Source organism: Carassius gibelio, chromosome A22, assembly GCF_023724105.1.
Source record: "Carassius gibelio isolate Cgi1373 ecotype wild population from Czech Republic chromosome A22, carGib1.2-hapl.c, whole genome shotgun sequence".
Taxonomy (NCBI): Eukaryota; Metazoa; Chordata; class Actinopteri; order Cypriniformes; family Cyprinidae; genus Carassius; species Carassius gibelio.
Window position 1 is genome coordinate 8,764,423 of NC_068392.1, and position 26,251 is coordinate 8,790,673.

The 26,251-nt window shown below is 38.0% G+C and overlaps 2 protein-coding genes and 1 long non-coding RNA gene across 3 annotated transcripts; 2 read left to right on the forward strand and 1 right to left on the reverse strand.

Annotated features, from left to right (window-relative positions):
• Nucleotides 1-4,081: 4,081 nt before the first annotated feature.
• On the reverse strand, nucleotides 4,082-9,167 carry stx6 (syntaxin 6). The gene is made up of 8 exons (XM_052539363.1): nucleotides 8,919-9,167; nucleotides 7,912-8,081; nucleotides 7,736-7,830; nucleotides 7,597-7,659; nucleotides 7,381-7,509; nucleotides 7,174-7,280; nucleotides 6,416-6,510; nucleotides 4,082-5,812 (listed from the first exon to the last, which is right to left on the reverse strand). Exons 1-8 carry the CDS (start codon nucleotides 8,951-8,953, stop codon nucleotides 5,736-5,738), a joined length of 771 nt encoding a protein of 256 aa, XP_052395323.1. The 5' UTR covers nucleotides 8,954-9,167; the 3' UTR covers nucleotides 4,082-5,735.
• A 2,222-nt stretch (nucleotides 9,168-11,389) lies between these two features.
• LOC127943150 (immediate early response gene 5 protein-like) lies at nucleotides 11,390-12,932 on the forward strand. The gene has a single exon (XM_052539362.1). It carries the CDS (start codon nucleotides 11,697-11,699, stop codon nucleotides 12,510-12,512), a length of 816 nt encoding a protein of 271 aa, XP_052395322.1. The 5' UTR covers nucleotides 11,390-11,696; the 3' UTR covers nucleotides 12,513-12,932.
• A 2,188-nt stretch (nucleotides 12,933-15,120) lies between these two features.
• LOC127943291 (uncharacterized) lies at nucleotides 15,121-22,880 on the forward strand. Its single transcript, XR_008149620.1, has 3 exons — nucleotides 15,121-15,193; nucleotides 21,303-21,391; nucleotides 21,701-22,880. It is a non-coding gene; the product is annotated as an uncharacterized LOC127943291 (long non-coding RNA).
• Nucleotides 22,881-26,251: the final 3,371 nt, after the last annotated feature.

Below are 26,251 nucleotides of genomic sequence, written 5' to 3' on the forward strand. Positions count from 1 at the left end.
CTGCACTCGCATCTTGCAACTTTAGCATTCTTTTGCATAAAAAAAACTATGCTCAAGATAAAAGTAATGAAACTTTTTAAAAGACATAACTAGGCCTTGCATTTGTTTTCATTTCATCACTCTGCATCTTGCATTTTTAAATGCGAAAGTGCATTCTTATTAAAACGGCGCTCAAGTTAAAAGTAAAAAAAAGTAAAATTATCAACTGCCCTGTATCTTGTTTTTAACTGGATTAATGCGTTCTGTGTTTTAGGGTTAAGGGGTCGTTCACACAGAAAACGTTTTTCCATTCCATTGCATTATTTTTACATAGTTTTTTTCTTTCTTCTATGTAAACGTGCTAGACGGGCATTTTTGACTCATTTCGTTTTTCAAAAACAGCAAGTAAAAAAAAATAAAAATAAAAAAAGCAAACATGTTTTTCATGTAAACATGCGCTAAACCTTTGTCATTAAACATTACACTCATCTCACAAGTAAAAAAAAATTATACTTCAAAGTAGTGTTTTTTTTTACTTTCAAGTGAAGTGGCTGTGATGTGTGATGAGTAAAGAATTTGTGCTCTGCATTTAACCCATCCAAGTGCACACACACAGTAGTGAACACACACACAGTGAACACACACCCAGAGCAGTTGGTGTGTTCAGCGATTGAATTGAGCGCAATTGGAAGGCAATGTGCTGATGAGTTGATTTGTTCGTTTTTATATGCTTCTGGTCTACAGCTTTTTAGATTAATGCTGAGGCATTTTAGGTCGGGTAGAATCTACAGTCTCTGACCCAGTTTGTTGGTTTCCATGGTTGTCAGATCTCTGACAACCCGAGGTGTCGAAATACTATTGGTTAAACTGGCAGTGGGCGGAGTCACACAGACTAAAACAAAAACAGGAATTCCGACACTGAACGACGCGTTTTCAAATCAGAATAACTGGCTTCAGAATTGTTTTGTTTTTTCCGGAGAAACAAGAATGTGAATCATGTTTTATGCTTTGGTATGGTCAAAAATGTACACACACCACCTTTAAATGCAAAAACACCTTTTTCTGAGTATGTTTTACGAGTACGCGGCAGTTCAAATACAACCAGTTTTTTAGCATCCCACTGCGCTGCTTTTCCATTGCGCTTACGTGTTTAAAAAAACGCAGTGTTCTAAAAAAAAATCAAGCTCATATTAAAACAGGTTAAACGAGTTATTATACCTTGCGTTTTTTTCCCATTCCAGTACTCATTTTTTCAAGTTTTCAACACAAACCTGGTTCTGAGAGTGCAGGATTGGGGTTTTCAATGGTTAAATGATACAAGCCGGAAAATCTTACAGATGTGTAAGAGGGTCTTGGATGCTCCAACAGTCAGGGTGAGGTGAACGTGAGGCACGTGTGCTGGTCAATAATTTGGCCTGTCCTCCCCTATTGATTAGACAATTACTGATTCCATCCTGGTCACAACATTCAAAACACACATATACACAAAAACACACAAAACAATCAAATGCATCCATTTATTAAGTCAGAATACTTAAAAAAACAGTCTTCTAACCAATCTCATTCATGTCTTTATAGATGCTTAAATGCATTTAGAGGCTTCAGCTTTAAGCAATTATACCCTTCATTAGCCAATATTCATAGCTGTGTCACTGATAACGAAAAGAAAAGCTCACGGTTGTCCGTGACAGCTGTTTAAAAGGACTCCGAGTAGGTTTATAGTCGTTTTGTACTCTCATAAACATGATAGCTGCCCTCAAGTGCGGTTTCATGTTGTGTGTAGCGATGCTAATGAGCTCAGCTGGCGGAGGAGTGCGTTTCGTCCCCCGCCCCCACCTCCCCACGGGTACGAGGGCTCAGCTGTCCCCTCCACTTACTGTGGGATAAAAGATCCCAACACGGAACCTGCATCCTGCACCTGCTGCCTCACACACACACACACGGTCTCTAAATCTGTCATTAGAAGCAGCTATGCAAAGCCAGTTTTAGCCACAAATATCACAACTAATTTGAGCCAAACTTTTTTTATGTACTACCTCTCTCCTTGATTAATATTAAAATAAACAGAGTAGTAAATATATTGTACTACATGTGCCAGAAATATGTTTATTAAATATAAATGATTACATAAAAATATTAAATGCATAAATGCTGCAACATTGATCCTAAAATGCTTAACCTATACACAAAAATATACAATACTGGCATTATTAAAATAATATATATTGAAAGAACAAAAAAAAATTATAATATATAATAAAATACAAAATATTATAATAAAACATAATAGCGTTATGATCAATTTTAGAATTCATATTTTAGTATTTTCTTTTTATTTAATGTTCAAATACTATGCACAAATAATAAAATATTAATTCTATAATATTAATCATAATGTGACACTAAATATACATTAAATGTTATTATTTTGATATATAGGCAGTACATATTTAACACCATGTTTTGTGTGTGTGTATTATTTATTATTTAAAACATATTTACATTTTTATTTTTTAAATATTTGTTCATTTGTTCCAAAATTACTACCATAATCATAATATAATTTTAATATAATGAACAATAAATAATAAGAAGAAATATTTCACGATTTGGATCAAATACAAAAATAATAATCATATATAAAAAATATATGTAAAAAAATATGTGCAATACAGAATATACATAAATGTTATATAACAATATTAAAATATATTTTACATATTACTTAAATATGAAATAATATATAAAACATCAATGCTATAATATTAATTACAATAATGAAACCAAAGTTTCAGAAAGTGAAAATATTTTACATACTATATATATATAATATAATATTATGTGTATTAGAGTATTATGTGTTATCATTGCTATAAATGAGCAGTATAAATGTTTAAATGCAGTATAATCCTGTGATGCATATATGTACACATACCTTTTTGGATGACTTTTTTAGTATATTAATGCAAATAATTGCAAAAGTAGATCATATTATAAAATCAATTATATATTTATAATATTATTTTTTTAGATAAATATCAATATTTTCATATTCACAGTAGTATAAGAAATATAGTATATAAGTAATATTCCTCTGTTTGGTCCACAGATGTTATTTGTCTATAATAGCTCAGAGTAAGGGATCGCTGATAACGCTGTAGGTTCTGGTCTTGATGGTTTGGCTGATGTGTGTGGGACTCAGGTGTTGATCTCTGATCATTAGTGGATCACACAAAAGAGGGAGGATGGGGAGCAAGAGGAGAAAGACGCCACCTGTCATAAGATCAGGGTGAACGCTCCTGCCTGCTGGATTAATGGATCAATAGAGACCACCACTCACCCTCAACACAATCATCAATGCTGATATTCTGATCTAAGAGCCTGACCACACAGCCAGTAAAATACAACATCACACAGAGGATGTTTCACCATCAATACTCATTATGCTCTAGAAATGTCTCTCTACAGATTGTACAAAAAATAAAATAATATTTATATAATTTTTATAATAAACTTAACATTCATTTTGTTATTAATAAGTCAAAAAAAGTTGAGAAATCTTTTTTTTATATATTTTTATATATAGACTATACATGAATCATATATTTTAAATATAATTTACCATATTTAAATTATTTTTTATTTATTTATAATAACACACAATATACAAATATATATATTTTCGATTCACATGTAATATTAAAATATGTATCTTTTGTTCATTTTAATTAGATTTTATCTTATAAAATTATAGTAAATATAAAAATATATTTTTAAAACAATTATAAATCATAAATTTCAAATTCTAATTTGCTACTCAAATTTGCATTTTAAATAGAAAAAAAAATGAACATATTTTCTTAACATATTTCATAAATATAACATAAATATAAAAAAAATAGTAAAAGTATTTTTTTGTAAAATGTTTAAGCTTTTTTTAATACATATGAACTACATAAATCAAACATTGAACTAGTAAATTTTCATAATATATCTGACATGTTTTCACATAAATAAATTAATATATTTTGATTGGTAACTTTTATTTGGTATTTAGATTCCTTTTATATCCTCAGATCGACAGGAACTCAATCCGACACCATTTTTCTTCAGTGGTCTGTTTTTAATGGGCCTCAGAGCTTCACACAGTGACAAACTGAGGGTACATGGGGAGGTGTGACAGATTTCTGAGGGACGAAGAGAAACAATGAGGGGTACAAAAAAGACCTGGCATTCTCTTCAGGAGCAAAGAAACATCACAAACCAACACGTACAACTGAAATTCACACCGTCAGGAAGAACAGCGTTCACTACCTTGACCTCTCTGCTGCATCACTGTGACTCGAGAACAGTTCAATTTAATTGTGCAATTGGAATTTTTTTTTTTGTATGGTAAAAATTGCACAATCAATTCAGTAAGATTTCGAACCAATCAGAGCTAACCTACTGCATCATGTGACCGAGGGCAGTCAGAATCAGCTGAACACTATTAAACAACAAACAAACAAACCCAAAACAATACTCATAACCAGTAAGATAACCATACTTCTGTTTTCACAGTATATGTAGTGTTGTGCTGTCTAAAGACAACAAATACAATGATTTTCAAATTAACTGCTGCTTCATACGTTTCCATTCGAGTTCACAGTTTACCAATGTGAAGCGCAACCTGAAGCTTAGCCTGAAAGCCTGGCTTTCTAAAGTGAAATGTATCTTCACGCTCATCTGTGCTAAAGATAGTGACCTATAAATATAAACATTAGATCATACAAAAATGAAATTTACTGACCGTCAGGATATCCGAGACTTTAACTGATGGACTGGAGCTGTGTGGATTACTCATCAATTATTGTGATGTTATAATCAGACTCTCAGTCTGACGGCACCCATTCACTACAAGCTAAATAACCAATGCAATCTGTTCTGATGAAGAAATAAGCTCATCCACATCCTGGAGCTTCTCACCTGTGCGTGAGGAACTTTTTCATCAGATTTTCATTTCTGGATGGACTATTCCTTTAACTATTAGTTGTCAAATTTGGATTTTTATACTAAAATACACTTGGTCCCAAACTTCACTTCCATCTGAAGCCATCCATTTTCAGACTTTTGCAGATTAATAACCAATCGTCATGCAATTCACATGTTTAATGCTTACTTAAACCCAATCTTTTGTTAATATTTGAATTGTTTACCTAATTGGAGACTTTTAGATTTAGTTTAGTTATCCGGAGTGTTCCATTCAGTTTAAAGAAAACGAAGCGGAGTGCGCTTAAATCTCACTAGTAACGGATTATCAGTAACGCAAACGTAAAAAGTAAACAAAGCAGACAGAAATAAACACTTAGACAGTAAATAACTCATTCAAAATCAGTATGATTAGTATCATAAACAGTATCTGGTTTGTTAAACTCCAGTGTTTAGTAACTGGATTGGTCTTGATAGTTTACAGTGGTCTAAACTGACTATTAAAGCAGCGCACAGGAAATGACACAGTAGCACTTGATACTTTTCAAGTATTTAAAAGTCACTGTTCATTTGAAAGAATTGCTTTATCCTGGATCTCACCAAAACTCAGACCGTGTCATCGCCAAACCAGCTCCTGCTGTGGTACCCATTTGTTTTTTGGTCTGGGTTGTTTCTAAGGAAGCAAAAAGGTACAAAGCAGCAGCGTTCTGCGGTATCATGGACTAAAGATGGAGAAAGAGTTTTGTTTCTCTCCCGAGCACCTCTGTTGGAGGACGGAGGAGGGCTGTTCACAGAACAATCAAGAGAATGATCACGACAAACAGGATGGCCAGAAGAATGCCGATAGCGCACCACTGACGACGATCTGCGGGGTCAAGCGGGAAGACCACAGGTTAAAACAGAGAATCAGGATCAACTAGTTTTCAACTGTTCCTGTGTTTAACGTTTTTAAAACATTCCCATAACTTTCAGGAGTTCAGATTTCATTCTTGGCCTCTCAAGCAAACTTTTCCTTTGAAAAAGGCCGGAAGTTTGACTTCCTGTTCATGCTTTGCCTTGTAAAGGGCACTGCAGCCAATCACCTTTAGCTTCAACAGGAAGACACGGGGTCCTATTAACAAGAAACTCATGATGGATTTCTTTTAGAAACAGAGTGCCAACTTGATGAATTATGACAATTTGTTTTGGCTTTACATAAAAACGTCAATACTACATAAATACTGCTAAAGTGTCAGATACCAACTTCATGGCCCAAAGTGCTTCACAAGTTTAGAATTAAATACAATACACACACATAACTTACACACAAGTAAACAAGCATTTATAAAAGGTTCTCAAGTCAGACTTTCTCTACTTCAAAGGCCAGACTAAAAAGAAAAGTCAAATATTAAAATCAGAGGTTTCAGTTTAATGTGTAACAGGCATTGTAAGCATTATTTTAGCCAGTGAATGAAGCAGTGTTACCCACCGCTGGTCATGTGAGACACTTTAGCCAGTTTCTTCATGACATTATCCAGTCTGGATTGAGTGCTGTCCATCTCATGTGAAAAATCGTCCAGGATTCTGCAAACAGGCCAGACACACAGTCCGAGTCCATGTTAACTGACCCGCACTGTCAGGATTCAGGCCAAAACAAGATCGCTTTTGCACTTTGTGTTCTGGTTTGTAATTAATGGAGTGTGTGAGTGTGTGGGGGGGGGGGGGTTAATAAAATGTATTACTAAAAATATATATTACTAAAAAAATAATTATAGAACAATGTAAAATAAATAAGTTAGATATAAATTAATATATATGCAGTTTTTCCATGCACAAGTTTGAGTTGTGTTCTGGTTTGTAACTGAATGGATTAAATATGAATAATAAATATATGAATAATATATAAAAATACATTGAAAAAAGTGTATTTTGAATAGTAATTACTATATATATATATATATATATATATATATATATATATATATATATATATATATAGTAATTAAAAAAATAAATTAAATTTATGCATTTGGCAGACGCTTTTATCCAAAGCGACTTACAGTGCATTCAGGCAAACAATTTTTACCTATCTTGTGTTCCTGGGGATATATATATACATATATAGTATATATAAAAAATACAAATACTATATATTGTTTTTCCCCACATTATATGTATACTTTATATTAAAAAATGACATCAAATTTTACAAAGTTATTATACTTCACCAGTTTAAAAGTGACTTACACAGCTTGCTCATCCAGCTCTTGGCCGATCCTTTGGGACATGTTCTTCAAGACGCCAATAGTTCCTGACACCAACTCCAGCTGCTCATCCTGCTGTTCTGCTATGAGCTGCGATGTGCACGTACAAATAAAACACGCCGTCCTGATAAATGCTCATAAATAACGTTCGAATATGTTAATCATGTGATCATTTGCTGTTTTGACGTACATGTTGCTGGGTCTGTTGTTCATCGATGAACTGTGTGTTTGCCGTCTTCAGCTCCCGGTCCAGTCTAGTGTAATTATCTCCACTGGGTTGCCAGATTGGGCCACGTGACCCGCCATCGCCCATTAAAGTCTAATACAGGATCATTAACGGTCATAAGATGATACGCCACCTGTCAAATCATACATTGGCTCCTACTTTGATAGTTTAAGTACAAACCTGTCGATTTTTCCTCTCGGACACTGTAATGGCCATTGGACTAGTCATGTGGTCTTTCATCTCCTGTGAAATTAAAATCAATTTGAGATATTCATGAGCCGTGAGTCCAGATACATGCAAGACTCTCAGATATGCTCACCCTGACTGTTTGCCTTGTGCTAGTGATGAAGGCTTTCCTCTTGGCCAGCTCCATCACATCGAGATTGAACTTCTTTGGATTAGCCTCCACAATACTTAACGACAAGGTTAAGGCTACAACCTATAAACACTTGGAACGTTTAGTCCAAACACAGGCCGCTGGGAACGAAAGGATATTGATCGTCTCATCCAAGTCCTCCAAGTCCCATTCAATGGACCTCAAACTGTTCCTCAGCTCATTAGTGGTCCAGTCCACTTCCTCCTTGCTGGCTCCACCCGGGTCCTGTAGCAGCTCCATCCATCTCTGATGAAGCCCCTGAGCTGTGTTCACAGCCTTCTGCACCTCTCTAACGAAAGGCAATTCATTAAACCTCGCTATAAAGTGAGGAACCCAACTGCGTTTGGATAATGACAATGCAAAATTTTGATATGTATAAAAATACGATTTATAAATGTATAGCATGAATGCACAAATGTAAATACTACAGTACTTTTGGCACGGTGCGAATATTTTGATTTCAGACATGGCACAGCGATGGTATCACAAGAAAATACCATGGTATTTTGGTATTCACAAGGCATTCCAAGAATACCATGGTACAGGTCCAAAAAACCATGAAAATGCATGGAAATACCATGGTAATTTGACTTAAACCTTAGCTTTTACTTGGCACTCCAAAGTACTTCCAAATACACCACTGTACAAGTTTAAAAAACGTGATAAATCCATGTTTTGGACATATCTTGGTACATTGGAGACATCACATGGAAATGCAATGGTAGGCTATTATGAATTACACCCTGGTATTTTCAATGGAACTCCAAGCTACATCCCAGAATACCATGGTAAAAGCGGTAGTAAAATGGCACCTATTTGTAAATGTAAGACAGCTACGAGCAGATATCTAGAATCACACAAAAATACCACTCGGAAGAATAGATATCGATTAAAGGCATGATACAATGGTGAGAAAATCGATAATAATGGTTTCCATGGCAACACGACAACGATCACTTACACTGCTGTTTTAGACGGTATTACGAAATGACATACGACCTCTCATAGCGTTTACGCGCAGTTCTAACATTGGTAAACAGATAAGTTTAATCATAAGAAAAACTTTGAGTCAATAATTTCTAAATGGATATTCGCCAACAGTCACCGATCTAAGCCATAAACTCACCCTTTCACCACGAAAAACGGATCTTCCATTGACATTTTGATACTCAGATGAGTCGATTGTTCTGCGATAATCTCATGCTCCTGATGGCAGGCTGGTTTTGCTTGTTTAACTTAAACAAATGAGAGCGCTTCGTGTGTTATTTACATGTGGGACGGAGCACAGATCCGCTCAGCCGCCATTGCTCGGCGGAATCACATCCGGGTCCTTGAGCGACTAGGCACACGCACGCTCACGCTTCCCGGTAAACAAACACCGGCGTGCTCTGCGTGGGTTGTTTTGGTTTGTTGCAGTAAAAGAACAAAGCAATATTCACACAGATGGCACATGGGCATTAAAGCAAGATTGTATTTATAAGAAGAAGAAAAAAACGATGACAAAATACAGAGTTAAATAGTTATTTATTAGCCTGTTTAATTCAGATACTGCTTTATAAATGTAGTTAAACATTTCAACACCACTACATCATCCCAGTCAATATTACTTTATTCCGTTATAACTGAAAATGGCTGTATTATATCATACAGTATTATTGTATATTTATATATTGTATCTTATTATTATGGTTTATCTTCTACATTAGATATGCTGGATAAATATGTAGTTACAGGCATTTCAACACCTCTATAGCATCTCAGGTAATATTACTTTTATTATTTGATACTGATATACTATGCACTTTAATTATATTATTATTGTTGTATAATTAAATAGACAATTATAAGTATTTAGAATGTATTTATTAATACTACTACTATTATTATCTAACTTTTCCCAGTCTTGACTTATACTCTAAAAAGTACTGCGGTAATACCATGGTATTGTGATATGTCATACCACTGATGCTTTCAAATACAGAAAATTATGTACCATGGTATTTTTAATATTCAACCATTCATATTACCCAGATACAGTATAACCATTTTATTGTGGTTGCAACCAGTGTACTTTTTATTTTTTACTTGAACTTCAGAATTTACTTTAATACACTGTATGAATTAAACACCTTCGATCTATTCCCCCAATAAATAAAATACAAAAATTGATAACAACATTTGAAATAATCTAAAATAATAATTAAAATGGCAGTTATGAGTCTGCCATTGGTTTCTCTCTCTCTCTCAAAAAACGTAGTTTTGCACCTCCTCTGCCTACTAAAACAGTGCTCAATGCATTATTCATCACAGTGCACTGCCTTCTCATTAGCTGACAGTCTACACCAGAGCTATCCACTGGTGAGTGCACGGTTGTGTATGATGTAAAACTAGCTGGAAACACTTCAGCTCAGCTTAGTGAGTAAAGCTGCATCAATTATTAATCAACTCTGGTTTTATTTATTGTATCAGTTGCCAGTTTCCCATCATCATGCAGACCTGCAATTGAAGAGCTGGGAATAGATAAGGACACCCTATACAATATTTTACATAGAGCTTGTATTGTATCCCTTTACTAACTGCAGCCTAATGATTTATTTATATGACAGCATTAAGGCTTTTATTTAATGTTCTTGTCTATCAAAAATATATTTTAATCTGAAATACGGCTTGAAACAAGGATTCTCAAATATATTGTGCAGTAGGCATGATGACTGTGATCGTTTATATTTAGATAAACAATCTCTTAAAGTGTCTTACGTCACAGACCGCTCTTCTTGTCAGGTTTGTTTATGACCCACATCTTAATGCAGGCGAACCAGCCACACGGATTACTCATTAAAAATTGCATATGAAGACTGAAAGCAGCGCCGTTTAGATTGCATTATCAAGGTAAAATCTCCCACACTATTCATTGTCGTTCATGAGTAGCAGCTAACTGTTTTTCAAACAAAACAGTGCCCTTCCCCCCACTAACTGCTCCATTCACATTTGCCCAGACACCGCAATGGATTTGCACAATAGAGTCACATGACACGACTGTAGCAGACTAACCATTACATCAGTCGAGGAAGTCAGTTGAAAAAATTAAAGGGGAAGTACCAGTTTTTCTGAACATAACACGAGATGAGCTGCTATGCGGAAACGGTGTAAAAAATAATAACAATAATACGGAAACGTGTAGATTTAAAAATAATTTTGGAAACTAAACATGAAACAACGAACCTACCCTCAATATACTACATAATCTTAAAAAAACATGATGTAGTATCTTGTACATGTCGATTTGGGCTTGTTATTAGTTTCAGTTCGCTTAAAAAACGATATTTTGTTTTAAATATTAGTTAATCGATCATTATAACAGAATACACAGAAAGAATTGTAAAAAAAATCTGTCCGTTTTAGCTTGAAAACAATTCTTTCCCTTTAAACAGTTCTCCCACGTTAGTATTTAAATATGAGTCATCGCCACAGCGCTCTCTCATTGGTCATCGCCTATTTGGCGGGGTGTGATTCACAATAGTGGCAGAACGCACCTCGCGACGTGATTGGCTAGTGTAGCCGCTGACGTTTGACTATAAAACCCGGTTAAAAATAGAAACGATCTCATTCCTCCGTAGACCGTTGTTGGATACTGAGTAGAATGTGTGAGATATTAAAAACTTCTACGCTCACCCAATAACACAAATATCATTTTTTGTGAATATAAATGAGGCTTGTGTCAACAAACTACAGGACGATTTGATCTACGGGAAGAAAAAACTACTGGGACGTTATTTATTATCGTGTTTCCGTGTCAGTGGCCAATTCACAGTAGCGGTTTGAGGAGAATCCTGAGAGGAAATCAAACGCGAAACGCCCGGCGAACTTTGTACTGCTTGTGAACTTTACCGTATCGATTCCAGCCATGGAATACAAAGTGGAAGCCCATCGGATTATGAGTATTTCCTTAGGGAAAATCTACAACTCACGCGTTCAACGAGGCGGTATTAAATTGCATAAAAACCTCCTGGTCTCGCTGGTCCTTCGCAGCGCGCGTCAGGTCTATCTGAGCGAGTACTACAGCGGCGCGTGCCTGAACGCTCAAAACGAACGCGAAGGTAACGAATGGGACATCACGGACTCAGAGCGGGAGAAATTCCCTCCCTCTGCAACGGAATGCGACCGAGTGGAGAGCACGGAGGAGCCTCAACAGAGCGAGCAGTCCGAGAAAGGGCGCGACTATCGCGAAAACGACGATGAGGTGAAATCAGACCAGGCGGATAGTACTTCCACTTTACAACAAGAGCAAAACCAAAACTCCTCGTTAGACTCTGTGGCTAAGGTTTCATCTGAAACACCACCGGAAACCAGTAACGAGCCCAAGGAGAGTCCCTCAGACAGTGCGGTAGCAGAAAGCGACTCAACACCTGAAGCCAACGGGGAATCACATCAACCACCCAAAACGCAAAGGAAAAGAAGCGCGGAGGAGTCGGAAAGTGGCGATTCGCCTCAAAAAAGGACCAAAGTTGCCTCCTCAAACGCTGAAGAGGACGAGGAAGCCGAAGAGATGGACACGAGTAACGTGTCCAACCTCATAACGATATTTGGTTCCAGTTTCTCAGGACTTCTCAGCAAAGACGGCGCCAAACCTGAGGCCGAGGCCGAGGATAGTGGACAGATCTGCTGTGACCAAATGCTGAAGAACCTAAACCCTTGGAGCACGGCGATAGTAGCTTTCTAATTGTATTGTACTGCACTGTACTTCTCATCCGGGTTGCCCTGAGCGCATTGGTAACACGTGGTCAGGCCCGACATCGTAGTGGGGGACTTCCCAGCAAGCATGAGTGGTGCTACTAAAGTACAAGCTCTGTAAGATGTCCAGGGATGGCCTTTCTAGTGAAGGAACTATCTGAAAGCTGGTCCTGCTCTCTGGGATCTACAACAGACAGTCCTTGAAGTGTTGAAGCCACGTGAGCGAGTGGCGTTACAACACATGCAAACGTGTCATGAAGGTCACACCGTCACTGAACCGATTCAGAGGCGATCACACCAAACTTGACTGTACGAAGTTTAAGCCACTGTTTTAACGTCTTTGTTTTATAAAGACCTGTACATTTTGTAATATTCGAGTGTGTGTGTGTGTGAATATAATGTTTCCCATGTCGCATTCTGAATCTATGTATTTTGGTATCATGACAAATTACGTGGTGATCACGTATTAAAAAAAAGAAAAAAATACATCGTTTCTGTGCTTTCTGTTCATGAGTGGTAGGAAAGTGAGGAAGTGACTAAATCTTAGTCACATGACTAAGAATGACACCTCATCCACCTTTTTTTCCAAATGATGCAAGCTTTTTTTTTCTTTCTAGAATATGATTTAAAATTCCAGCTCAATGCTGATCTCACGGTGATAGTAGAATTACATGGAAATTACTACTATGAGTCTAAATACAAAATGTTAATATTATATAAATATATAATAATATTTAATTGTCAAAAACTGCAGTTTGTGTGCAGTCTCTGTAATATGTGTGTTATATATATATATATATATATATATGGGTTATATATATATATATATATATAACCCATATATATAATAAGGTTGATACAGGAAATCTCAATGGCAAAAATGTCCCAATTTACCTGAATTCATATTTTAAATTTCTAAATACTATATATTTTTAATTACAAACACCTATTCACTAATTAAAATTATGAAACTCCTGTAACTTAATTGGTCAAAAAGTGTGAGAAACCATGTTTCACACACTTGATTCCGAATCTAAGCTTGAAAATGAAAAAACATTAAGGGTTAGTATTTAATATATTTAAAATGCAGCTCCCCCAAACAAAACTATCTGAACTAAAATTATCCAACAAGTTTGAGAAAAACAAGAATGTTCAGCTGCTCTTCCACTGCATCATGCACTTCCAGACAATTTTTACTGCATGTTGTAAAGAGAGCTATCGTGCCCCTGAAGCATGTGTGGTATGCAAGGTTCAGTTTCAGCGCAGACTGCTGTCTCTTCTCCCGGGGTCTGGATTTAGTCCCGGGCTATTCAACATGACATGCCTTCTCCTACAACAGAAATAGCAGTCATAATAGAATCATTGACGTCTAAACCTTTTTTCATTATTAGAGGCGATATGATTCAGAATTTACAAAGAAGAAATATACACTACCATTCAAAAGTTTGTGGTCAGAAAGATTTGTATTGTTTTTGAAAGAAGTCTTATGCTTGCCAAAAAAAAAAAAAAAAACAGTAACATTGTGATTTATTATTACCATTTAACATAACTTTTTTATTTGAATATACTTTATAATGTCATTTATTCCTGTGATGGCAAAGCTGAATTCTCTGCATCGTTACTTCAGAGAATTTCAAGAATCTTTGATGAATTAAAAGTTGAATAGAACAATATTCAGATATCAGTGTTTATCCATTTAACATCCTTGCTGAACAAAAGTATTAATTTCTTTCAAAAAAGAAAGAATAAAAAGTACTCCAAACTCTTGAACAGTAAGTTGTTACAAATATGAAATAATTTAAATGTAAACCTGTAATTTAGCATTAAAAAAATATTCCTTTCAATTATAAAATTGAATATTTAAAAACTGAACTGCAATCTCTATATCTCTATTACTTTAAAATCCTCCTCCAGGCACAAATAACTAGAAAACTAGTCACTGAAACTGACTAGTCAAATTGGGTTAGATCAGTTATGTAAATACCTTTAAATTGTCAACAGTAGGTTTAAAGTGTGAGTAACATAAAAAGAAAAGTAAAAACACTTTTTATGACGTTAACTCCAGCAGAACCAGCTTGGTGCCCGGTGCAGCCGCATTCTTTCACACAGACATGAGCAGCTATTGATAGCTACATTCCCTCGAGAAACACCCGCGAAATGTGGGTCATTCGAATCCCGGCCATGGTGGAGTCAGCTGACCACACCAGCACAGAACAGTAACAGAGCTGAAGCAGACGGTGAGGGCGTGGCCTCACGTCACTCTTAGCCATGGTGGACTTTTTCTTAAATTTCCGCAGTTCCTTTAATAACGTAATACCTCTCATTATCATTGACATAGGGAAATCTGATCCAAAACCTGTAGATCTAAAAATATCTACGATCAAGATGTCTAAATGTTTGTCGCATGTGATGCAACATCACTGGCTGTTTCACAAACCATGCTTAAACACATGCAGCTGTCCTCTCCTGACTGGCCTCTCGCTCCTGCATTCCTCAGTCCTGGAAGGAAAGGGGGTAGGGGGGTGGGGTGGGCGGGAGGAAAAGAGCAAAGTTCTGAAAACGTTTCCTGCCAATGTGGAGCAGGAGAGCATGTGGGTCTGGAATGTTGAGTCAAAAGCTGACAAATTTAGCGGGAACATTGGTCAGATTACAAGTTTGGAAAATTATCAGGTAATGGAATGTCAGACTCATGCAAAATGACAATGCAACAAGTTTTCTTTATATTTTCTGAAAACTTGTGTGTGTGTGTGTGTGTGTATATATATATATATATATATGTATATATATATATATATGTGTGCAGTTGTTAGGGTGCTTGTTTACTTGCATTGGAAAGTTATATTTCAGTAGGACTAAAGCAATAATTTGTCTGTTTAAGATGTCTTGTAAGTGCTTAATAATCAGCTGAAATCATAGCAGTCTAGTTTTTGCAAAGTCGGACTAAAGGCCAAAATTTTGCCAGCAAAAAAGTCCATTGTCCATTTTCAAGTGTAGTGATGAATGAAGCACTATTCACACGGATGTCACTTTCAAACCATGCAGTGAAACTGTGTGACCAACTTGAACCCTATATGCAAAATCTTCTTGCGGGAATCTTTTGCCCTCAGAAGAAATTCCTGAATGTGTGGATTCCTATTGAAATGACTAGACTTTACCCATGAAAATTCACATTAAATGTGTGACTGCACATATTTATTAGGCAAATATTTGATTGCACATAGTGTCACGTTTACTTAAACAACTTGATTACTCGTATACGTAACTCTGTAGCTTGACTAGAAACTCACTTTATGATATCTTCTTTTTTGTCCATTTTATCACAGGCCAGACAAAACTAAACAGTATGACCCTTTAGAAAAACTAATATCATTCAGTACTTGGTGTGAAATCCCCATCTTTTGCAAAGCTTTTAGGAGAGCACTGAACAACAAAACGAGACTATCAAGCAATAAAGATAAGATGTCAAGGACTGTTTTAGGTGTTTAGATGATTTATTGTGTGCTAAGAGCCATGCCCTGTCCCTGTTTAACATGATCAGCCCTAAAGAGTAGGGCGAAAAGATGCCTGAACAAAACACCAGGCTGGATACAAGCAGAGACAAGATCTACTCAAGCAGTTCTTTTGTTCAATGCAAACGGAAAGTCAGGAAATCTTTCAACTACTCATTCAGCAAGATGGATATCTCTGCATTGACACATCAACTAGAGTGACCCACAAAGCAATTTGTCAATGATCTCATCAGTCTCCACAATGCTCCAAGTTACTCATCCACTTAGTTTTTAAGGTATTCCTCCAAAAGTACCTCAAGGGGGAAGGGCGAAAAGTGAGAGAATAATCTCACAAACCAATATGTGAACTCTCCCAGATTCACGCAATGGTTTAAAGGAGTCATTGTCCATTTTAATCAGCTTTGCACGTGCAGGAATTACCGAACTTAATCAGAAGCCTTCAAAATACTAGCAAACCATCTGCCATCCGCCGAAAGATAAGATGTACTTTCTGTACATGAAGTTTCCAATAAGCATATTTCGCATTTTGGGTTCCACAAAGAACTTTCCAGAGAACAGTTCTTAAAAGAACTATGAGGAACATTTAATCTAATGAATCTTTTTCCACTATAAAGAACCTTTTGTGTCATGTAACGTTTCTTCATGGAACTATTGATGCCAACAAATAATCTTTCTTTTTAAGAGTGTAGTGAAGAAAATAGATACAACATTTGTTGCGTAGAGTATCTTCTTGATTGAGATTGGTTGGCGAGTGATGCCAAAATACAACATCACATAATACGGATTATCTCAGATTAAGTCGTTTAACTGAGACTGCAAAATAAACGGAAACTCTGGCTCTAGTGTGCAATAAAACCAAACAGGGAACTAAAAGTTGTAACCACAAAGCAGTTAGAACTTTGAAACCGGTCTACAATGACTCAACGCCCATCCCCCCGCCAGAGCACAATCACAAAGACAATTCTGCAGTGATCTTTTCAAGGAGGAGAGAGAGAAAGAGCCCTCACCGTGGCCCCACTATTCATTCTATTTGACCCCTGCCGGAGCCCAGACAATCTGAAGTCTTTGTTTATCTTGGGAAACTGGCAGAGGACAGGAGGGGAAAAGGGTCTGGGTGGGGGAGGGTACTCAGGAATGGTTTGAGGGAAAATGGGATCGGGGGAGGGGTATCCTGGGAAAAATGCCAGCATGGGATCAGTGACAGGGCCGGGCTTCCTGAAACAGGAGCAGCCTGGGATGGTGAACGGGGTGTCGTTGTGGAGTGGTGGGGTTGGGGAGTGGGTTCACCTTGTTGGACCAGGCCAGAAGACCGGAGATGTACTACACACGCAATACGTCACGTTGATGAATGTTTCCTGTTGGCTGTGGGGGTCGCGTTTAATTACAATTCCGAAAGCTTTATTGACTCCAAAAGCTGACAGCAAACAGTCATGTGGCTGATATGTGAGGGTTCTGCAATGACAGCAGACCTCGTGTGTGAACATTTAGTTGTCTCCTCAAACGCTACAAGCTGGGGCATGTTGAGAGAAAGGGAAGCTTGGGGCAATTAAGGCAGACAGATGGTCGCTAAGAGAAAAAAGGCTGGTGTAGCTTTCTCATGTTTTGTTGCTACAGGAGGGTCATGTGTTCCAGCAGTATAGATCTAAAAAAGAGTGAGAAATTTTAATGTTAGTCTGGCACTTTAGACAGACACACTAGTGATCACTGTTCTTGTTTTCATTGATTGTAACTAGATTTTTTTACTTTCACAATGGCTGTTTCTCAATTCCAAGAATGCAAAGAATGGACTTGAGTTCTCGTGGAGACCGTTCTTGCCAAGGTTCAAGGAAAAATGAACACAAGGATGCGATTACACAGTACGCATACTTATTAATATTGAGATGTGCTTCGTTCTTGTTTAACTGACCGCATAATCACAGCAGTGAACTATAAATATAACATAACATTACAAACAAATGTCATAACTTATTAAACAATTTTATACTATTATAGATATTATTCACATATAATTGTACAATGTTTCATTTTACAGCGTTATATGTTTAACTATGACTAGATTATTTTAATATGACAATAAAAATACTGCAGACTTTCTCCGGGTCTAATAAATGTATTAAAATTAAGCAAAACAAAACGATAAATGTTTACTTTCAAGAGACGTCAGGTATTTGCGAGAGCGAGTTAAAAGCTTGTAGGCTTCCGTACACCGGCCACTCGCAGCGTCTTCTGGGATTTCTAACGTCTGGATTCTCCATAGACAGTAAAAGAAATGGACACAGCGACCCCATTGGAACTCAATTGAGACAAGTGAAGCCCATTTTTAGCGTTTTTTTTAGCACTACCGTTTCTGACGCGCAGACTCAAACGAAGCTTGATGACGTCAGCAACCTGTCTGCCAGATGTAAATCTTCTAGTAGCTGTGCGTGCAAACTGCCCTCGTTAATCTTGCAGAGACGGCGAGCTTGAGCGGGGAGTTCTTTGACGTGAGTGAGCAGGAGTAAGTATTCTGATTAATTATTTTGTGTAGTATTTTAAAATGTAACGCCAGTACGCCATATTAAGTTAATTGCCTGCGAGCTTCTCCTCCTGTCTGTACGGTAATGCGACAGAGAGTTGCGTGGTTATGACGCAATCGTTAGCTTATTTGTACAAAAACTGTTTCTACGGGGCCATAATGTAACATAGAAGATAATGGAGCCCTTTATACATTGTCGTGTATCTTTGGACAAACTGAGTCTTTAAACGCCTCAGATGTAAAGTTATTCGCTGTCAAAGTGACGCCAAAATGAATGGGAGTCAATGGGAATGCTAACGCAAGTGAAGTTCTGCTACAAGATGGCGGCACCCGGCCGACATCAACTTCCGGTCGACTTCCTTGCCGCCTGGGATTCTCTCAAGTCTGCACTCGATACATCCTCGATATCAAGAACACATCCGGGCACTATCATGCGTCCTCTGTACTTGCGTTCTTGAGAATTGGAATTGAACTTCGAGAACACAAGGGCGCAAGATCGCTGAAGAATGCATATTGAGAAACAGCCAGTGATTCTCACATTCAAACATTTTGCTAAGCAGTTGCTAACAACATCTGAAGGGTTGCCAGAAAATTTCTTTGCAGTTGTTTAGGTGTCCTGAGTGGATTTGGTAGGTTGCTATTCAGTTGCATATGTTGCAATGCTATTCTAACATTCTAAAATTTTGCAAAGCAGTTGCTAGGGTGCTGCTATACAGTTGCTAAGGTATTCTGTGTGGTTTTAGCATCCTGTATTGCAGCTGCTATAGTGCAGTTTCCAGGGTGATGCTGTGTCATTGTTACGGTGTTCTCAGCGGTTCTAACTTGTTGCTAAGTCGTTGCAAAGTTGTTCTGGGTGGTTGCCAGGATGTTGCTATGCAGTTGTGTTCTGAATGGTTATAGTATGTTGCTATTCTGTTGCTATCCAGTCGCAGGTGCAGTTGCTAGGGTGTTGTATGTGGTTGCTAAGGTGCAAGTTTAAAACTATCTGCTGAGGTTTAAAATTATGGAAGACTATTTATGCCTGAGAGTAAAGCATAAAAACATATTCGAGATAAAGTAAGAAATAAGAATAAAAAATAAATAAGAAATAAAGTCATATTATGAGGTATAAAGTCACAGTTACAAGATATTATCAAAACTGTGAGAAATAGTCACATTTATGAGACATACAGATGCATTTACCTCGTTTGACCTTTTAGGACATTCCATACTTAGACCTTGAGGTTCAGAACAAAACAAAAAGTTAGAAGTCGGTTAACTGATACTACGAAAGGTTGCACCAACAAAATGTTTTAATGCTTTATGATTCCTCAAAAAAAGAGGAAGTATGTTAAATTTTGCATGGCCAAAAATACCTTTGTAGTTTTCTCACTCTCTTAGTTCCTTGAAATGGTCAAAGTTCAGTTGAGAGGCTGGAGGAAAGTTCAGTACTTTTTATTTGCTCACACAAAAGTCCACTAAAAATGACACGATTACACTTGAGGTGATCTTTCTTGTTTGACAACTGTTAAATCTTACGTCTACAAATCCATTTGTTTTTAAAAGTAATAATTATATAAGTGATAATATTCCTCGCTGGGAACTTTGCCTCTGGGTTGTAATGGCGTCACAGGATCCTCTATATCTAAATGATTCCAAAAATCAAGGTCAGAGCCAGGAGTTTTCTGGGTTTTGACGTAACAGTAAGTGTTTCTGTGTGCCGAATGTTTCTAAGGAGACAAAACAAGCATCGTGCTGGAGAGTCAAAGTGGTTTAGTAACCAACAGCAGCTGCCTCAACAATAAACACAACGGCGCACGCTAGCACACTATGCATAGTTTTACAGTAATTCATTCCATTCATGCATTTACCAAATCAAAACATACCTATCTGAATTTGATTAATAACAACTGTGCTAAGCATGGCCCTCAATACTTCTAGAAAACTTTGGTTTTTGCTGGAAATTTGGTCAACACTTTTTGTGGTTAGTTCTTTAAACTATCGGATCTCTTTTTCAAAACAAAGACAACATTGTGCTGTATTGCTTAGCAACAATACAGTAAAGTGATCTCTGTTCAGGCAGCTAGCGGCTCCACCTATTATAAGACCATATGCCGTATGGAAACACTGAGAATATAAAGGACACCTTTTTCTCTTTCTGGCCTGCTGCTGAAGAAACTCCAAACATTTGGACTCCTTTGGGAGCAGACAGTGATTCTGATTCGGAAAACACATGAGAACCGTGATTTAATGTGATCTTTTTGGGGGGAAAAAAAAGTTTAGATTACTACCAAAAGGGTTTTAGAGACAAAAACCATGGAAGAAAAAGTTTCCACGGCTTTAAAATATCTATTTCTGGTGCTTTTAAGTAACTCAAAACCAAAACAATGATCTGAAGAGCCTGTCATGTAAAATCAAGAACGTTTGCTCTCCAAAGAACCATCTGGAACCACTGTGGAACCATTTAAATGGGCAGTTTAACCAAAAATGAGAATTTGTTCATCTTTTATTTACCTTTATGTTGATCCAAACCAATATGACTTTATTTGATACGTGGAAAACAAAAACAGACATTTAGGAGAATGTTCATGCTGCACTTTTCCATATAATGAAACTCAATGGAGATGACCGCTGTATTATCAAGAAATAACAGCTATAACTATAACTGACTAGCTATGCAGTTTGTTCCTCCCACAAAGTAAATGTTTGGCTTGATATATGAATATGAATATGAATCATTTCAATTACATTTACAGTACATTTGTCATTTTTGAAGCTATACAGCATCAGTCCCCATTAACTTTCACTGTATGGAGAAGAGCAGAAGAAGAACATCTCCTGCTGAGAGGAACGAACAACATGAAGGTGAGTAAAAAAGCCTGAATTTTCATTTTGGGGTCAAATTATCCTATGAGAAATGTACATTAGTGAAAGTACAAAATGTCATAGACCAAAATGTTCTTATCTCATTCAACACCGGCTCAGAGTGAGCGCCGCCCTTTTAACTATCCAAACCAAACTATCAAAGAACTGTTAAGGAGATAATGTCATGTCTCATGTGTCCATCACATTTACACTTGAACAAGAGTGAAAATATATGTCCAAGACTCTACAGCACTGATGTGTGATGTACAGGTTAAAGCCAACATTGACATGTTAATGTGTTTCCCACAGTACTTTGCAGTTCGGCGGGTCACACAATCCTGTTCATTAGCCTCCTGCTCTAGTGACCCGCAGGAGGCCATCAGATTATGGCGACGCATCTCTGCTCACCGCGTTTTCCTGCTCCATGCCAAATCAACAGATGCCTAAGGAGACTAGCGGATTTTACACACAAGACCCAGACTGAGCCAGAGAGCAGAACCTTCCAGCAAGAGCTCAGGCTGAGAGTTGATCACAACCTAGGAAATCCTGTGCCACCCATTGGGGCTGATGGGAAGGTGCTGCTTTAAAAATAGAAATGTGTGCCAGGCCGGGAACAAAGAACAGTTGCTGAGTGCAGCGGAAAAGAATGGGCACTGAGTGATCGCTTTTCCTTTGACGTGTGATAACTTACACTTAACTCTTACCCCACCGCTGACGAGTTATCTTGTCTTTTAGAAGACAACACTTCCCCGCCAAAGACGAGTTTTTACAGCTTTTTGTGTTTTCACTGTTATACACTCGGGGGCGCTATTACACATCTTCTGAACGAGTACAAAACCTCCCGAACAAAAACACACGTGAACAGGATGGAGAAACGAGCAATCTCTTATATAAACAGATGCATATTAGAAATAATGCAATCATCAGCATTTAAATGGAAATTGCATAATGTTACGGAGTAAAATGTTGCTGGAGGCTTTTTGCTGTACCATGTTTTTGTAGCACCATGGTACTTTTTTGTGAGTCATTAACAAGATACTCATGGTATTTACATGGTAAATGGTACATGTCCAAAATGGTAGTACTGTGACATTTCAAGTCATTAAAAATGATACTATAGTATTTGACATGGTACCATGTTACTGGTTGCAGATACCATGGTCCGTTAATATTTGTATATTCTAATACAATGTTACATCTCAACGTACCATGGTAATGCCGTCTAACACCATCAGTGTATCATGTTATCACCCCAGTGCTTTTCTGAGTAAACACCATGGTATATCTAAAAGTATCATGTGACATGTCACATACAATGGTAGGCAAACAGTATGTACTGTAATGTTATGCAACAGTGCTATGGCTAATAATTATGTTTCAAAATGGACTGATAGACTGTAACAAAATTGGGGTTTAAAAGGCCAGATTCTTTGTGTGTGTGTGTGTGTGTGTGTGTGGGGAGCGGAAACAAAAGATGGTGGAAGGGGGATGTTGGAGCAGAAGGGGAGATTTTGAAGAAATTGGGGGTGGAGGTATTGGTGACAGCAGATGCTGTCCCAGCATGACTTCAGTGAATCTGTGGTGGGGGTTGTTGTTGGGGGGGAGGGGCCACTGGCCTTGTTTGACATCAGCTGCAAATCTGGTCCGAGTGTGTATTCATTTGTTTGTTTGTGGATGCATCCGCCCACGTGTGCTGGAGAAGGGTGAGGGTGTTGGAGACGTATGTTTTTGTTTGAGTCTCTGTGTGACGTGGAGGAGGGGTGGTGCTACTGTATGCATGAAAAACATCCTTGGGTGCTTAGGTGTCAGATACGATTTGAGCTGTGCCGAACAGTAGCAGACTGTGGGAGTGTGCGCATATGTGTGTGTGTGTTTGTGTGTCAGACAGATGGATTCTGAGATAGATAGATAGATAGATAGATAGATAGATAGATAGATAGATAGATAGATAGATAGATAGATAGATAGATAGATAGATAGATAGATAGATAGATAGATAGATAGATGGATAGATAGATAGATAGATAGATAGATAGATAGATAGATAGATAGATAGATAGATAGATAGAAATCACAATACATTCTGAGATAGATAGCCAAAACAAGGTACATAAAAAGTCAGCATAATGCTTATCACTTGAAACTGTGCCTATGATGCAAGATAGTGAGGTCACCAGGTTTTGTGACAGAGCTTAACGTTTGTTCCCATGGCTCTCCTGTCTGTGTCTTTGTATTGGTGCTTCTACCATCACGTCTGTGTGTAATCATGCACTTCCTGTGAACACTGACGGCCATTCATCATCCAAACACACACACACACACACACACACACAGCTCTTTTTTCCTCTTTGCAGGCCCCTTACATACACCCATTTCTCTTTCACTCTTCTTTCCCACATATTCACACTTTTTTTTTCTTTTTTTTTTCTCTTCAATCCCTTTTATACCTCTAGATAGACAACACAGACAGATTTAATTTGATCTGTCCAGAAGAGAAACAATCACACACAGACAGACAGACAGACAGATAGATACTTCTCGATAGATATATCCTTAAAGATAGATAGATAGATAGATCCTTATAGATAGATAGATAGATAGATAGATAGATAAATACTTCCGTTCTCCATCACCCCTCCTGTCTGTTTGTTCATAAGTCCAGAGCAGCAAGGACACTCTGTCCTATATTAATAAACTTGAAATTGCATAACCAGGACAGAAGTGGGGTGATGTTTAGAAGGGAGTAACACGAAACGTCCCTCGGTCTCACACTGCCCAGTATGCAGAACAGCTGAGTGTGTTTGTTTTACTTCATTCAGTTTCAGCGTGTGTGTGTGTGTGTGTGTGCAGAGCTGTTAGCCCTGTATGGCGGTTGCTATTTTTGTAAACAGAGCAGAGAGAGAGAAACAGCATTAGGATGTTTTAATGTCACTGCTGTGCGTCACAAGAGTGTGCCGCATGGGATCTAGCCGGAGGCATGACAGCAATCCGGACCCCTGAATTACACACCTCATAATTGATGCATGTCTCCTAGACATGCAGTAGAAACACAAACATTAGCAGTTACATAATAGCTCCCCTCCCACTACTTCTACTATCAATAAAAGAGATTACCAAGTCTGTAATCTAACGTCAAAACAACCGCCACTCCTCCACAAGCTTCAAAACAACACAGCTTGAGAGAGAAAGGACAAGTTTGTTGACAACTGGATGTGGAGACAATCAGACCCTGAGGCAAAGGTGTGCTCCTGTGATGTCACACTCTAAACTGGTGGAACGAGCACAAAACACACAATTGTGTGAGGTGAGCTCACTTTACAGTCATCTGGTGTGACCTTTACCCTGGGCGTCACCATTATATGATCCCAGCAGTAGCAGCTCAAATCATGTCATATCATGATCCTCAAGTGATTGTTTAGGTCCCACGACAAGTTTCACTACTTTTGTCCAATACTCTCCCTACCGGTTTTTCACAAATTGCTAATAAACATACTCATCTCTAAGTAGTTTCAGAAATTGTTTTTGTCACCTTGCTAAGAAAGTTAGCAAAGCATGCCATTTTTTTCAATAGTTTCTGCCACTGTTCTCTGCAAGGATTGAACCCTTTTCCAGAAAGGAGCCATTGTACCTCTTTGGTCAGCAGATAAGAACACCATACGCTCCCGGGGGGGGGGGAAGAGAGCGCAGTCGTCAAGCTGCGGAACAACAACAAACAAGAGTATTGAGGCGGGCCGATGCATTACCGTGTTTATAGTTGCATGCGGGGGAAAGTGGAATTAGCAACCCAAACAGTGTAATCACTCCGGGTGCTCCAGGCAGCGTGCGTTATTATTTCAATTACTCTGAGGGTTAGCTGTGAGCCCTGAGGTACGCCAGATATCAGCCCACCGACTGCTCTTCTTCTCTGAGGGGGAAAAAAAAAGAAGACAGAGTTGATAAATTCATCCCAAGAGGAAACCGAGGAGTCACACGGGAGCGTCAGAGATGTTACCTTAAGCTAATGACATATCACAGATGTCAGAATCCTATAGAGGAGGGGCAAAAAACTATCATAAATGTGTGAAATTTATGTAAATTAGCCACGGATGGCATTTGTTTTTGTTTTTTCACGTGTACTAATTGGCTGGGATTGTCGTGGATAGTTTGTGTAGGGGTAACTACACTTTAACTCCATTCGCTGTGAAACCCCTCAAGAAGTCAAATGTAATGAGAGCTACCAAAACCTCAAGACAAAGGGGACACATCCCCCAAATCAAGACCCCATCCTGGGAACTGTGACGGGGGTCACAGATGAGCGGGGGCAGGGCGTGTGAGGTAAACACATTCCTGCCGGAGGTTCATCAGCAACCCCCACTCCCCTCGTACGCCTTCTACGACTCCTTTTTTACCCCTTCATCTCACACTGCACCTTCGTCACGACAATACACAAACAGCCCTTCCACCGCCACCTCCTCGTTTTTTTTTATACTTCCAACAGCTTTTCCCATCCCCCACATACACCCTGGGGGGAAAGGGGGCCAACCTCCTGCCAGCAAGCTGCCTTATTGTTCAAAGCCAGTCACGTTTATGACAAGGATAAAACACATAGGGTATATAATCTCTTTACACCTAGCACTGCCCAGAACGCTTTGTCTGAACGTGATACCTTAAAGTCTCCTTAGTGTGGACACACCTTCGGAAGAGATTAAACGTCAAATTTCACAAGAGTCAGGAACGGAAAAAAACAAGAAATGGTCATTTTTAGATACGTATATATATATATTTTATTACAGTGCTTCCATTGGGAATCGAACCCATCATTTGGAACACGCTCTACCAATTGAGCTACAATAAGGATTCTAGTAGAGATGTTCCGATACC

What these genes read in the sequence shown, in the direction of transcription:
- stx6 (XM_052539363.1), bottom strand. Translation starts at nt 8,953, where the DNA reads ATGTCAATGGAAGATCCGTTTTTCGTGGTGAAAGG. An exon ending in GGACTTGGATGAGACGATCA is followed by an intron (nt 7,831 to 7,911) that starts ATATCCTTTCGT and finishes CCTTGTCGTTAA; the next exon opens with GTATTGTGGAGGCTAATCCA. An exon ending in GAGCTGGATGAGCAAGCTGT is followed by an intron (nt 6,511 to 7,173) that starts GTAAGTCACTTT and finishes GCCTGTTTGCAG; the next exon opens with AATCCTGGACGATTTTTCAC.
- LOC127943150 (XM_052539362.1), top strand. Translation starts at nt 11,697, where the DNA reads ATGGAATACAAAGTGGAAGCCCATCGGATTATGAGTATTTCCTTAGGG.